The 12,496-nt window shown below is 42.2% G+C and overlaps 1 protein-coding gene across 1 annotated transcript in view; it reads right to left on the reverse strand.

Annotated features, from left to right (window-relative positions):
* Positions 1-12,496, reverse strand: part of LOC124779919 — a 241,475-nt gene that overhangs the window by 112,111 nt on the left and 116,868 nt on the right. Inside the window, exon 5 of the mRNA XM_047253747.1 lies at positions 9,729-9,816. Within this exon, the coding sequence (XP_047109703.1) occupies positions 9,729-9,816 (88 nt within the window). The remainder of the gene's footprint in view (positions 1-9,728; positions 9,817-12,496) is intronic.

The raw sequence follows: 12,496 nt of genomic DNA on the forward strand, positions 1-12,496 counted from the left end.
GAGAAGAAGGCAAGGAGAAGAAGGCAAGGAGAAGAAGGCAAGGAGAAGAAGGCAAGGAGAAGAAGGCAAGGAGAAGAAGGCAAGGAGAAGAAGCAAGGAGAAGAAGCAAGGAGAAGAAGGCAAGGAGAAGAAGGCAAGGAGAAGAAGACAAGGGAAGGAGTAAGGAAGACAGTGAGGTGGAAAAGAGCAAAGAAAGGAACCAACCAAAGGAAGGAAGAAACGAGAAGTGAAAAAGCAAAAGACCGCAAATAGAGGTCGTGGAACCGTCCGTCTCCGGACGCAGGCGCTAACGACCCCCTTGAGGGGGTGGGACTCCTTTTAGTCGCCTCTTACGACAGGTAGGAATACCTTGGGCCTATTCTAATCCCCGGACCCGCAGGGTGTGTGTGTGTGTGTGTGTGTGTGTGTGTGTGTGTGTGTGTGTGTGTGAGAGAGAGAGAGAGAGAAAGAGAGAGAGAGAGAGAGAGAGAGAGAGAGAATGTGTGTGCCAAAAAGCTCTCTTGTTTAGCAGTCTTTCTGTTGTGCCTGTCAGTGGCTCAACATCTCCACTATATGGTGAGTAGCAATCTTTCTTTTCATAATACTGGCGAGTGAGACATAAGTATTTTATAAAGGTGGTGGTGGTGTATAGCTTTAATGAAAGTTCAGAACTGCATTATGCAATACACAGCTGTAACAGAACATCCGACTAGATATGATCGATTTCAGTCTAGAAGCAGACTATCATCAGGTCCAACACCTATCTCAGCTATGCATTTTTGAAACTGGAATGACAGTTATCAGATGTACATTGTTCCATCACTGGCTCACCGTTGCAACACTGGAGGAGGAACAGAAAACAGCAAAGTTGTCCACAAACAAGGAGCACTGTACTGGACTCCCTGCCATAGACGTTATACTGTTGATGGCTATGGCAAAGAGTGCCCTGGTGGATACCATTCTCCTGTTCAAATTGATCAGACAGTGTGTCACCAACTCGGGTCTGAGAAAACTGCCGAGACGGGAAAGACCGAATGAAAATGGGGAGATGGCCACGAAAGCCCCATTGATGCAGTTGTGAGAGCATACAGTGTCTCCAAGTAGTATCGTATGCCTTACTAATATCAAAGAATATGCTGATACAGTGATGCTGACGGAGGAAAGCCTGCTGAATAGCCGCCTCTAGGAGGGTCGAGTTGTCAACCATGGACCGAAATTTTCGGAATCCACACTGGGAGCAACTACGGAGTTGCCTGGTCTCTAAAAGCCAGACCAGGCGAAAGTTTAGCATCCATTCCAGGGTCTTTCCCAGCTCGTCAAGTCGATACTCTAATAACTATTGGGACATGTGCGGTCCTTTCCTCATATGAGAATAGGGATGGGAATTGACTCCCTCCACGAGGTGGGGAACACGCATGTCTGCCATACTAGATTAAAACATTCAAGGAGGATTTCCTTTGACGCCGCTGGCAGATGTCGAAGCATGGAGTACCGGATGTGGTTGTGACCTGGTGCAGTGTCAGAAGTCTCAGTCAGTGCCAATTCGAGCTCCCACGTGGAGAAAGGGGAGTTGGAGGCCTCAGAACTGCTTGACCGAAAGTCCAATTTTGCTCTTTCGACAATCTCACGGTAGCGACAAAACACTGGATCCTGGCTTGCATTGGCAGTAGTTTGTGCAAAATGCTCTGCCAGCGTCTGAGCAATGTCTCTGGGTGTCGTTAGGAGGCACCCCTGGTTCAAGACTGTAGCTATCGGTGGGGCAGGTTCCCCAGAGGTTGCCTGCTAACGACTGTTCCACCTCAACAGCCATGCATCCCATCAGCATGCAGCACACCTTGAGATTGAGGTCAAATGTCTGCTTGTGTCTGTGTATGTGCGGTTGGATATGGGTGTGCGTGCGAGTGTATACCTGTCCTTTTTTCCCCCCTAAGGTAAGTCTGTCCGCTCCCGGGATTGGAATGACGCCTTACCCTCTCCCTTAAAACCCACATCCTTTTGTCTTTCCCTCTCCTTCCCTCTTTCCTGATGAAGCAACCGTTGGTTGCGAAAGCTTGAATTCTGTGTGTATGTTTGTGTTTGTTTGTGTGTGTATCGACCTGCCAGCGCTTTCGTTTGGTAAGTCACATCATCTACAGTTGTCATGGTGCATTTGATTATACTAGCACAGGTTCCATGTAATCCCAGGCAAATGCCCTCACAGCATAATACTGTCCTCAATGGACTGCATCCATGGTGAGATGCAAGTTTTGAACAGCTGCTGTTCTGAATGATGGTGTATCTGGACACGTATCATCAACCTGGTTTAACAAGAAACATGACTCATTCCTGATACGGATCCCTGATGAGCAATACTCAAGTATACGTGGAATGAGTGTTTTTTAAGCCACCTCCTTTGTTGATGGACTACATTTTCTAAGGACTCTCCCAATGAATCTCAACCTGGCATCCGCCTTACCAACAATTAATTTTATATGATCATTCCACTTCAAATCGTTCTGTACGTATACTCCGAGATATTTTACAGAAGTAACTGCTACCAGTGTTTGTTCTGCTATCATATAATCATACAATAAAGGATCCTCCTTTCTATGTAGTCACTCCCTGCACCAAGTGCCTATCCGCTGCAGATCTTCCTGCATTTCACTGCAATTTTCAAATGCTGCAACTTCTCTGTACAGTACAGCATCATCCGCTAAAAGCCGCCTGGAACTTCTGACGCTATCTACTAGGTCATTTATATATATTGTGAAAAGCAATGGTCCCATAACACTCCCCTGTAACACGCCAGAGGTTACTTTAACGTCTGTAGACGTCTCTCCATTGAAAACAACATGCTGTTTGCTAAAAACTCTTCAATCCAGCCACACAGCTGGTCTGATATTCCGCAGGCTCTTACTTTATCAGGCAACAGTGTGGAACTGTATCGAACGCCTTCTGGAAGTCAAGGAAAATGGCATCTACCTGGGAGCCTGTATCTAATATTTTCTGGGTCTCGTGAACAAATAAAGCGAGTTGGGTCTCATACGATCGCTGTTTCAGGAATTGATGTTGATTCCTACAGAGTAAATTCTGGGTTTCCAGAAATACCATGATACGCGAGCAAAAAACATGTTCTAAAATTCTACAACAGATCGACGTCAGAGATATAGGTCTATAGTTTTGTGCATCTGCTCGACGACCCTTCTTGAAGACTGGGACTACCTGTGCTCTTTACCAATCATTTGGAACCTTCAGTTCCTCTAGAGACTTGCGGTACACGGCTGTTAGAAGAGGGGGCAAGTTCTTTCGCGTACTCTGTGTAGAATCGAATTGGTATCCTGTCAGGTCCAGTGGACTTTCCTCTGTTGAGTGATTTCAGTTGCTTTTCTATTCCTTCGACACTTATTTCGATGTCAGCCATTTTTTCATTCGTGCAAGGATTTAGAGAAGGAACTGCAGTGCGGTCTTCCTCTGTGAAACAGCTTAGGAAAAAGGTGTTTAGTATTTCAGCTTTACGCGTGTCATCCTCTGTTTCAATGCCATTATCATCTCAAAGTGTCTGGGTATGCTGTTTCGATCCACTTATTGATTTAACGTAAGACCAGAACTTCCTAGGATTTTCTGTCAAGTCGGTACATAGAATTTTACTTTCGAATTCACTTAACGCTTCACGCATAGCCCTCCTTACGCTAACTTTGACATCGTTTAGCTTCTGTTTGTCTGAGTGTCTTTGGCTGTGTTTGAACTTGCAGTGAAGCTCTCTTTGCTTCCGCAGTAGTTTCCTAACTTTGTTGTTGAACCACGGTAGGTTTTTCCCATCCCTCACAGTTTTACTCGGCATGTACCTGTCTAAGACGCATTTTATGACTGCCTTGAACTTTTTCCAGAAACACTCAACATTGTCAGTGTCAGAACAGAAATTTTCGTTTTGATCTGTTAGGTAGTCTGAAATCTGCCTTCTATTACTCTTGCTAAACAGATAAGGGAGGAAAGTTTTTTTTATATTCCCATTTACTTCCATATTCAGGGATGCTGCAATGGCCTTACGATCACTGATTCCCTGTTCTGCGCTTACAGAGTCGAAAAGTTCAGGTCTGTTTGTTATCAGTAGGTCCAAGATGTTGTCTCCATGAGTTGGTTCTCTGTTTAATTGCTCAAGGTAATTTTCGGATAGTGCACTCAGTATGTCGCTTGATGCTCTGTCCCTACCACCCGTCCTAAACATCTGAGTGTCCCAGTCTATATCTGGTAAATTGAAATCTCCACCTAAGACTATAACATGCTGAGGAAATTTATGTGAACTGTATTCCAGATTTTCTCTCAGTTGCTCTGCCACTAATGCTGCTGAGTCGGGAGGTTGGGAAAAGGAGCCAATTATTAACCTAGCTTGGTTGTTGAGTATAACCTCCACCCATAATAATTCACAGGAACTATCCACTTCTATTTCACTACAGGATAAACTACTACTAACTGCAACAAACATGCCACCACCGGTTGCATGCAATCTATCCTTTCTAAACACCGTCTGTGCTTTTGCAAAAATTGTGGCAGAATTTATCTCTGGCTTCAGCCAGCTTTCCGTACCGATGACGATTTCATCTTCGGCGCTTTCTATCAGCGCTTGAAGTTCCGATACTTTACCAAAGCAGGTTCGACAGTTTACAATTACAATACCGATTGCTGCTTGGTCCCCGCATGTCCTGACTTTGCCCCGCACCATTTGAGGCTGTTGCCCTTTCTGTACTTGTCCAAGGCCAGCTAACCTAAAAATACGCCCAGTCCACGCCACACAACCCCTGCTACCAGTGTAGCCGCCTGCTGTGTGTAGTGGACTCCTGACCTATCCAGCGGAACCCGAAACCCCACCACCTTATGGTGCAAGTCGAGGAATCTGCAGCCCACACGGTTGCAGAACCGTCTCAGCCTCTGATTCAGACCCTCCACTCGGCTCTGTACCAAAGGTCCGCAGTCAGTCCTGTCAACGATGCTGCAGATGGTGAACTCTGCTTTCATCCCGCTAGCGAGACTGGCAGTCTTCACCAAATCAGATAGCCGCCGGAAGCCAGAGAGGATTTCCTCCGATCCATAGCGACACATATCATTGGTGCCGACATGAGAGACCACCTGCAGATGGGTGCACCCTGTACCCTTCATGGCATCCGGAAGGAACCTTTCCACATCTGGAATGACTTCCCCCCGGTATGCACACGGAGTGCACATTAGTTTTCTTCCCCTCCCTTGCAGCCATATCATTAAGGAGCCCCATTACGCGCCTGACGTTGGAACTCCCAACTACCAGTAAGCCCACCCTCTGCGACTGCCCAGAGCTTGCAGACTGAGGGGCAACCTCTGGAGCAGGACAAGCAGCCATGTCTGGCAGAAGATCAATATCAGCCGGAGACAGAGCCTGAGGTTTCAGACAAACTGGAGAGGCCTTCCATTCAGCCCTCCGGAATGTCTTTTGCCCCCTGCCACACCTTGAGACGACCTCCCACTCTACCATGGGTGAGGGGTCAGCCTCAATGTGGGCAGTATCCCGGGCAGCTAAAGCCGTAGTCCGATCGGGGGATGTGTGGGACGAGCTGGCTGTCCTCGACAAACCCCTGTCCGGACCCCCCCACAGTGGTGCCCATTGGCAACAGCCTCAAGCTGTGTGACCAAAGCCAACACTGCCTGAAGCTGGGAGCGAAGGAATGCCAACTCAGCCCGCATCCGAACACAGCAGTCACAGTCCCTATCCATGCTAAATACTGTTGTGCAAAGAACGTCTGAACACATCTACAGAGAGTACAAACAATTTGACACAAAATTTAAACGGTTATTAAAATACAAGACTGCCTAGTAAATGCAGTAATGCTGCTACTTGCACACTGCTCGGCGGCAGAAGGCTAACTGTACTGTTAGTAATGTACAAAGACTATTTGAAAGAAATAAACAAGGAGTACGTGACTTTACACATTACAGATATTAAAATGCAAATCTGTCCCTGCTAAATATGAAACTACACAATGATTTGGCGGATTTAACTAAACAAGTGCGCTAAGAACACTCAAACAAATTTTCAGTTTCACTACAACACATATATGAACACTAAATAAGCTACTTGCTGCTACTTGTGCACTGCTGAGACACTGCTCGGCAGCAGAAGGCTAACTTGGGAATACATAGGGGATGTCTTCTGTTGTGGAGCTCCATGTTCTACATGTGCTAAACAGTATGCTCTAGAACACTTATGCCTGCACCAATATCATACTCCGACATCAAATCTAACTTTCCTGCTTTACAGAGTGGGCAAGCTCCTGACCACATTCTGTGATGAGGTGCAGGCATCTAACACATTGTTGCCTATTTGTGGTTTTGTTGTCCTTCAACCACTTTCCATATGCTTGTTCCCTGGTGCTAGCCAACAACAATCTGCCCTGTGTCAAAATCGGTCATAACAGTGTATTACCAAATTTGCAGCCTGTATTATTGCTAGAATTATTTTCCATTCTTCTCTGCTCTACTTATGTACTTTCCTTGCCATGTAACATGCCTGCAACACTGTCAGGCAGCATTTGATCTCGTGGTGGGCAGTGGTCATAACATTATGGCCCAACAGCGTATATTTTCATCTATTATCTCACCAAGCAAAATAGTAGACGAACTATCTCATTTGACGCCAATAAACTATATTGCCCTTTAGTGCAATTGCTGCAATAATCAAATCAAAGAATATGAATAATTTACCAGTAGTGACGCGACTATAGGCAGTTCGTATACACATTCAGTGACAAGCAAAACAGTGATTTACATAGCTTCGTAGAATTAACAAAAGAAATTGATAGTATTCTGCAGACCCTTGATTTCACAGTTACTTCTTAGGTAGTCCTAGTACTCATTATCACTATATACAAAGGGTCACTCCAAAAGAAAAGCACACTATTTTTGTAAAAATCCAGTTTTCATTCTGCACATGTGAAAGTTTTACAGTGTGTAGATACATCCTTCGTGCTTGTTTTCAAACTTAGTTCAACCTGTTCACGTGAGTGGCGCCGTCACAGCATGTCTTCAAGATGGCTGCTACATTTGACGTTCATCAGAAGCAATGTGCTGTCATAGAATTCCTGTGCTGTCATAGAATTCCTGTGCTGTGAAAACGAGACAGTGGGAAACATCCAGAAGAGATGCTGCTGTCGATCACTGTACAGTTAGTCGTGGGCAAGCAGGTTACAAAATGAAAGTGGGCACGCCAATATTGAGGACTGTCCTCGCAGAGGTAGGCCTCGTACTGCACACTGCCAAGTACCACCATAAATTCTGATGCATATGTGACGACACTGAAGAAACTTCAAGCTCGACCACTTCGGCAAAAGCAGGATGTTCTGCTGTTGCACGACAATGCACGGCCACACGTGAGTCAAAAAAACCATGGAAGCGATCACAAAACTCGGATTGATAACACTGAAACACCCGCCTTACAGTCCTGACCTGGCTCCATGTGACTGTCATCTCTTTGCAAAACTGAAAGACTCTCTTCGTGGAACAAGGTTTGAAGATGATGACCCCCTTGTGCACGCTGCCAAACAGTGGCTCCAACAGGTTGATCCAGAATTTTACCGTGCGGGTATACAGGCGCTGGTTCCAAGATGGTGTAAGGCAGTAGACAGGGATGGAAATTTTGTGGAGAATGAAAATATTGTTCCTGAAGGATGTATCTACACGCTGTAAAATTTTCAAACGTGTAGAATAAAAGATGGATTTTAAAAAAAATAGTGTGCATTTCTTTCAGAGTGACCCTCGTATGTTATTTTCCATATTGTTCTTCGTCAAAAAGCTCTTATATGAAATAAATGTGTTAGTGTCACTTTGTTCAATCCTTTGTTTCTGTTCTAATTTTACTTAACGCTCTTAAGATAGATTTGACAGTGTAGCAACTCCCAAGGAAGAATACTGCAGGTTGCAACTTACCAATACCTGCTATAAGATATTAAAACAGTAGACCATGTTCTTCTATGACATTGCATTTACAAATACTTACTGCATAGACATTTGCACATGATCTACAATTTTTGTATACATAGTTGGTTTTTTATAAGGTTGTCTTCACATATGTTTTGAGGGCACTGTCAGAATTGTTACTCTAACTGAAGAAATCCCAATCATACAAAACTGATCTTAAACATCTAAAAAGAGAAATGAGGAGGAGGAAGAGGAGGAGGAGGAGGAGGAGGAGGAGAAGAAGAAGAAGAAGAAGAAGAAGAAAACTAAGCAGTTATAGTATACAACGGCTGTTCAAAATGTAAGATGACTTTTAAATTGCACGGGCAATGTGAATTCGATTATCGATCTTTTTTGTGTTACGTTGGTACACATGTTCCGAACATATGTTCACAGTTTCAAGTGTACAGCATACTTCATTAGTTTTTGACAGATAGACAGGATAGACATTTTTTAGTGTGCTCAGCGATTTTCGATTATTATAAAAAAAGGAGCAAAGAATATGCATCGAATTTTGTGTGGAAAATGGAATCAAGTGCTGTAAAACACTTGAAATGTTGACAGTGGCATACATTGAGTCTGCTCTAGGTAAAAATAAAGTTTACAAGTGGTACAAGCTCTTCCAAGATGGCTGAGAAGATGCCAATGACGAATCTCACTCTGGAAGCTCCAGCACATCAACAACAGATCATAACATCAAAGCTGTGAAAAAACTTGTTTTGGAAATTGTCGAATTACCTTAAGAGAAGTTGCTGAGGATGTTGGCATATCGGTCAGCTCGTGTCATGCAATTTTTTCGGATGCCTTGGGCTCGAGATGTTTTGTTCCAAAACTTTTCAATTTTGATCAGAAGAACCGTTGCATAAGTATCACTCAGGAGCTCTTGAATGACATCAATGGAGATCCTGATTTGCTCAAAAGGGTCATAACTGGTGACGAAACATGGATTTACAGTTATGACGTTGAAACCAAAGCCCAATTGTACCAATGGAACCATCCCGGAGAGCCAAGACCAAGAAAGCATGCCAAGTTCACTCAAATATCAGAGTTTTGCTCACTTTCTCCCCCCCCCCAAATGACCATGGCGTAGTGTGTCATGAATTTCTGCCTCAAGGTTTTATGGTCAGTAAGGAGTATTACCTTGACATTATGCAACGTTTGTGAGAAGCAATACGCAAAAAACATGCGGAATTGTGGAAAAGCAATGCATAGCTTTTGCAACACGACAATGCAACTTCCCATTCATCGTTATTTGTGAGAGATTTTTTGGCCAAAAAAAACCTGACAATCATGACTCACCAGATTTGGCCCCTTTTTACTTTTTCCTGTTCCCAAAACTGAAGAGACCTATGAAAGGATGAAGAGTTTCAACGATTGAGGAAATAAAAACCTGCATTGCTGGAAGTATTCAAGGCTGTACCAAAAAGTCCTTTTCAGAAGTGCTTCAACGATTGGAAAAGCATTGGCACAAGTGAATTTTATCTGAGGGGGATTACTTACTTACAACATGAATATTGATGAATAAATAAATATTTTTTCATAAAAATTTAAGGTCGCCTTACTTTTTGAACTCACATCATATCATAGACAAAATTGGTTGCTGTTTCACACAACAAAAGACAGGATCTCTCATATTGGAAACACACTACTCAATCTCACCATTATCTCAAATAATTTCAACAAAGAAATCAATAGTGGCATTAACTACAAGCAAAATTATTACACTTTTAATTAATGAACAGGTCTGAATCACTGCAATATTATTCAATCATGCATTAATGATCAATCACCTGCAACATCTTGAGACTGAACTCTGCATCACAATTGCTTAAACATGTAAAGATAGTTTTTCCATCTCCAATTTGGGTTTCAGCGTATCTGTAAACAAATTTAAATCATGAGAGTTTTGCAGCTGTATTTATTACCTGTATTAGCACCTTACTGATGATTTTACTACAGTTTTAGTAACACAATAATACAACTTAACAGTTACAGGCAATTGATTATAAAAGGATCTGTTGAGACCGAGCACCAGAGTATATATATTTTGGAAAAGATGACATTTCATTTGAGGAGACAGTGATAGACTGACTATAAAGTTTCATTTATTTGTAACACAGTCACTTATTACAACAAACTGTAGGCCTATATAACTTTTTGGAAGAACAGCTTCAGTTTATTTTAGTGGTATTCAAGAGTTAGTAAGGTTAAATAAAATAGCTCCTGCATAACGGTATTCTGAATACTCTATAAATCTCGTGTGGCTTGTGACAATGCAAGCTGGGATATTTTTACTTCCCCTCTTGTTTTGCCATCTGCCTCCTTAAATTAGTTTTTTCACTCTTACCTAATTACTATTGGCATATGTGAGTATAATCTGCATTTCCATAAAAGAGAAAGATTGACCCTCAGTTTTAAAGAATATAACACAAGATCTAATTTTGTGCTTACTTTTATGTATGTAATTGATTTCCTAATTGATTTTGACTATTCATAGTTGATAATTTCATTTTAGGGTGAACTCCGTGATTGTTTCATAACTTAAATTCTATTGCTGACTTATAAACAAATATAAATTCTGCACTAATTATAATCTTAAAGTATATATTTGGCTCTATTCGAAAACATGTTAGCAAAGCCAGCCCTCGATTAATTCCAAAGGAATTAACAGTTTTGTCAAAAGTATTGTTTGCATAACTATATACGTTAATTTCATGATTTAAACAAATAATTCGGCTTAACTCTTGTAGTAGAAGAAACTGTTAAAAAGAACTAATTTTTCGATGTATTCAGTTAATCGAATGAGTTAAGTTTTAATTGTAATTTTTGTAAATTTAACTTCGAACAATGTGTGGTTTCAGCACCTATTATTGTGAGGATATATAAGGGCCCGGTTTTTGGTCATGAGACAGTCCACGACCAAGTTTCAGAGAAAAAAATCTATGTTGGTTAGAATAACAACAATGCTTCAACTTAACTGTGAAATAAGTGTTACACAATTAGGCCATGTTTTAAAACAATGACAGTGTCTGCTCCATATGTATCTTTCTATCCTTCAAGACCTGTGAACTTTGTGGTTAGGTTTTACTGCTCGTAGGTGTTCAACGGTAAACTATTGTAGCAGTATGTGGAGGTTTGCCTGCAACCTATTAATGAGGATTATCGAAAGTTAAACAATAGTGCACTGGCCATATAACTGTGTATTATTGGGGGTTGTGAACAGTGAAAGTAAAGAATTGTGAAACGCAACTGTGCACCTGTCAGCTACATCATTTAAAGCAGTCAGTGTTATACTTCCATACTCCATTTATCAGCCAATGTAGCAACGCAGTACATCGACACCAAGGACACTCAACGAAGAGATAAAGAAGGCGAACCATCACAGGCTCTTTCAGCTTTAAAAATACAGAGATTTTTCTGTTACACTATTAGTTGTATTTACTACGTCCATTGCATTCAATGGCACACTCCAAAAAAATTTACCATACCACACACCAGTAAAGAAAAGGGCACTGATAGTCACAGTGAGATAAAGGTACAAAAAAACCTAGAGAAGTGAGACTAAGACTCGTACTCCAAGGGTTCTGTATACACCCCTAGTATTCAGACAGGCACTGAGCTGGCTGTTTCATTTACTTTTATCCAGTTTCAGAAGAAGAGAACATTTCTCTTTAATCGCAAATATTTGGTATTCTTTGTTACAAATTATTGTACTAGTTTTTTAGAAGATATTTTCAACTCTTTTATAAAGCACTATCAAAATAACAGTGATCAAACCAGGTGACAAGCAATGATGATTTTGAGGGAATCCTGATTAAGTCAAGCATCCTAGATCCACTTGGGAAAGACTGCTCTACTTTACGCCTTCTCTCACTGCTGCCAATTCTAGTGATCTATTGTTTGCTTCAAAACACAGTCACTGAATGTTAAAATGTAAAAGGGGCCACTTGTACACAAAACAAAATACCTGTGATTACTGGAGTCAGAGGGACACATTTTTAAGGTTAGAATCAGGTTACAGACAGAGAGTATTGAAAGAGATTAAAACAGAACAGTGCCATGATGTCTGTAGCAGTACCATCAAACGGGGTGATTTTGGAAACCGGGGCGAATTCGGACAGTATGGCTTATTTGCTCTTTGCCACTGCAAAGAAACAAAGAGTTACTTCAGAATGAGAATTTCACTCTGCAGCGGAGTGTGCGCTGATATGAAACTTCCTGGCAGATGAAAACTGCGTGCCATACCGAGACTCGAACTTGGGACCTTTGCCTTTCGCAGGCAAGTGCTCCACCAACTGAGCTACCCCAGCATGACTCACGCCCCGTCCTCATAGCTTCACTTCCGCCAGTACCTTGTCTTCTACCTTCCAAACTTTACATAAGCTCTCCTGCGAACCTTGCAGGACTAGCACTCCTGAAAGAAAGGATATTGCGGAGACATGGCTTAGCCACAGCCTGGGAGAGGAATAATTGACGAACAGTCTCAGTGTTAAAAATCCATGCATTATCGTGAAGTGGAAACTTCCCATTGTTGCGCCAAGTGGGCAGTTATTGTAAC

This window comes from Schistocerca piceifrons, chromosome 1 (assembly GCF_021461385.2).
Source record: "Schistocerca piceifrons isolate TAMUIC-IGC-003096 chromosome 1, iqSchPice1.1, whole genome shotgun sequence".
In the NCBI taxonomy this organism is placed as follows: Eukaryota; Metazoa; Arthropoda; class Insecta; order Orthoptera; family Acrididae; genus Schistocerca; species Schistocerca piceifrons.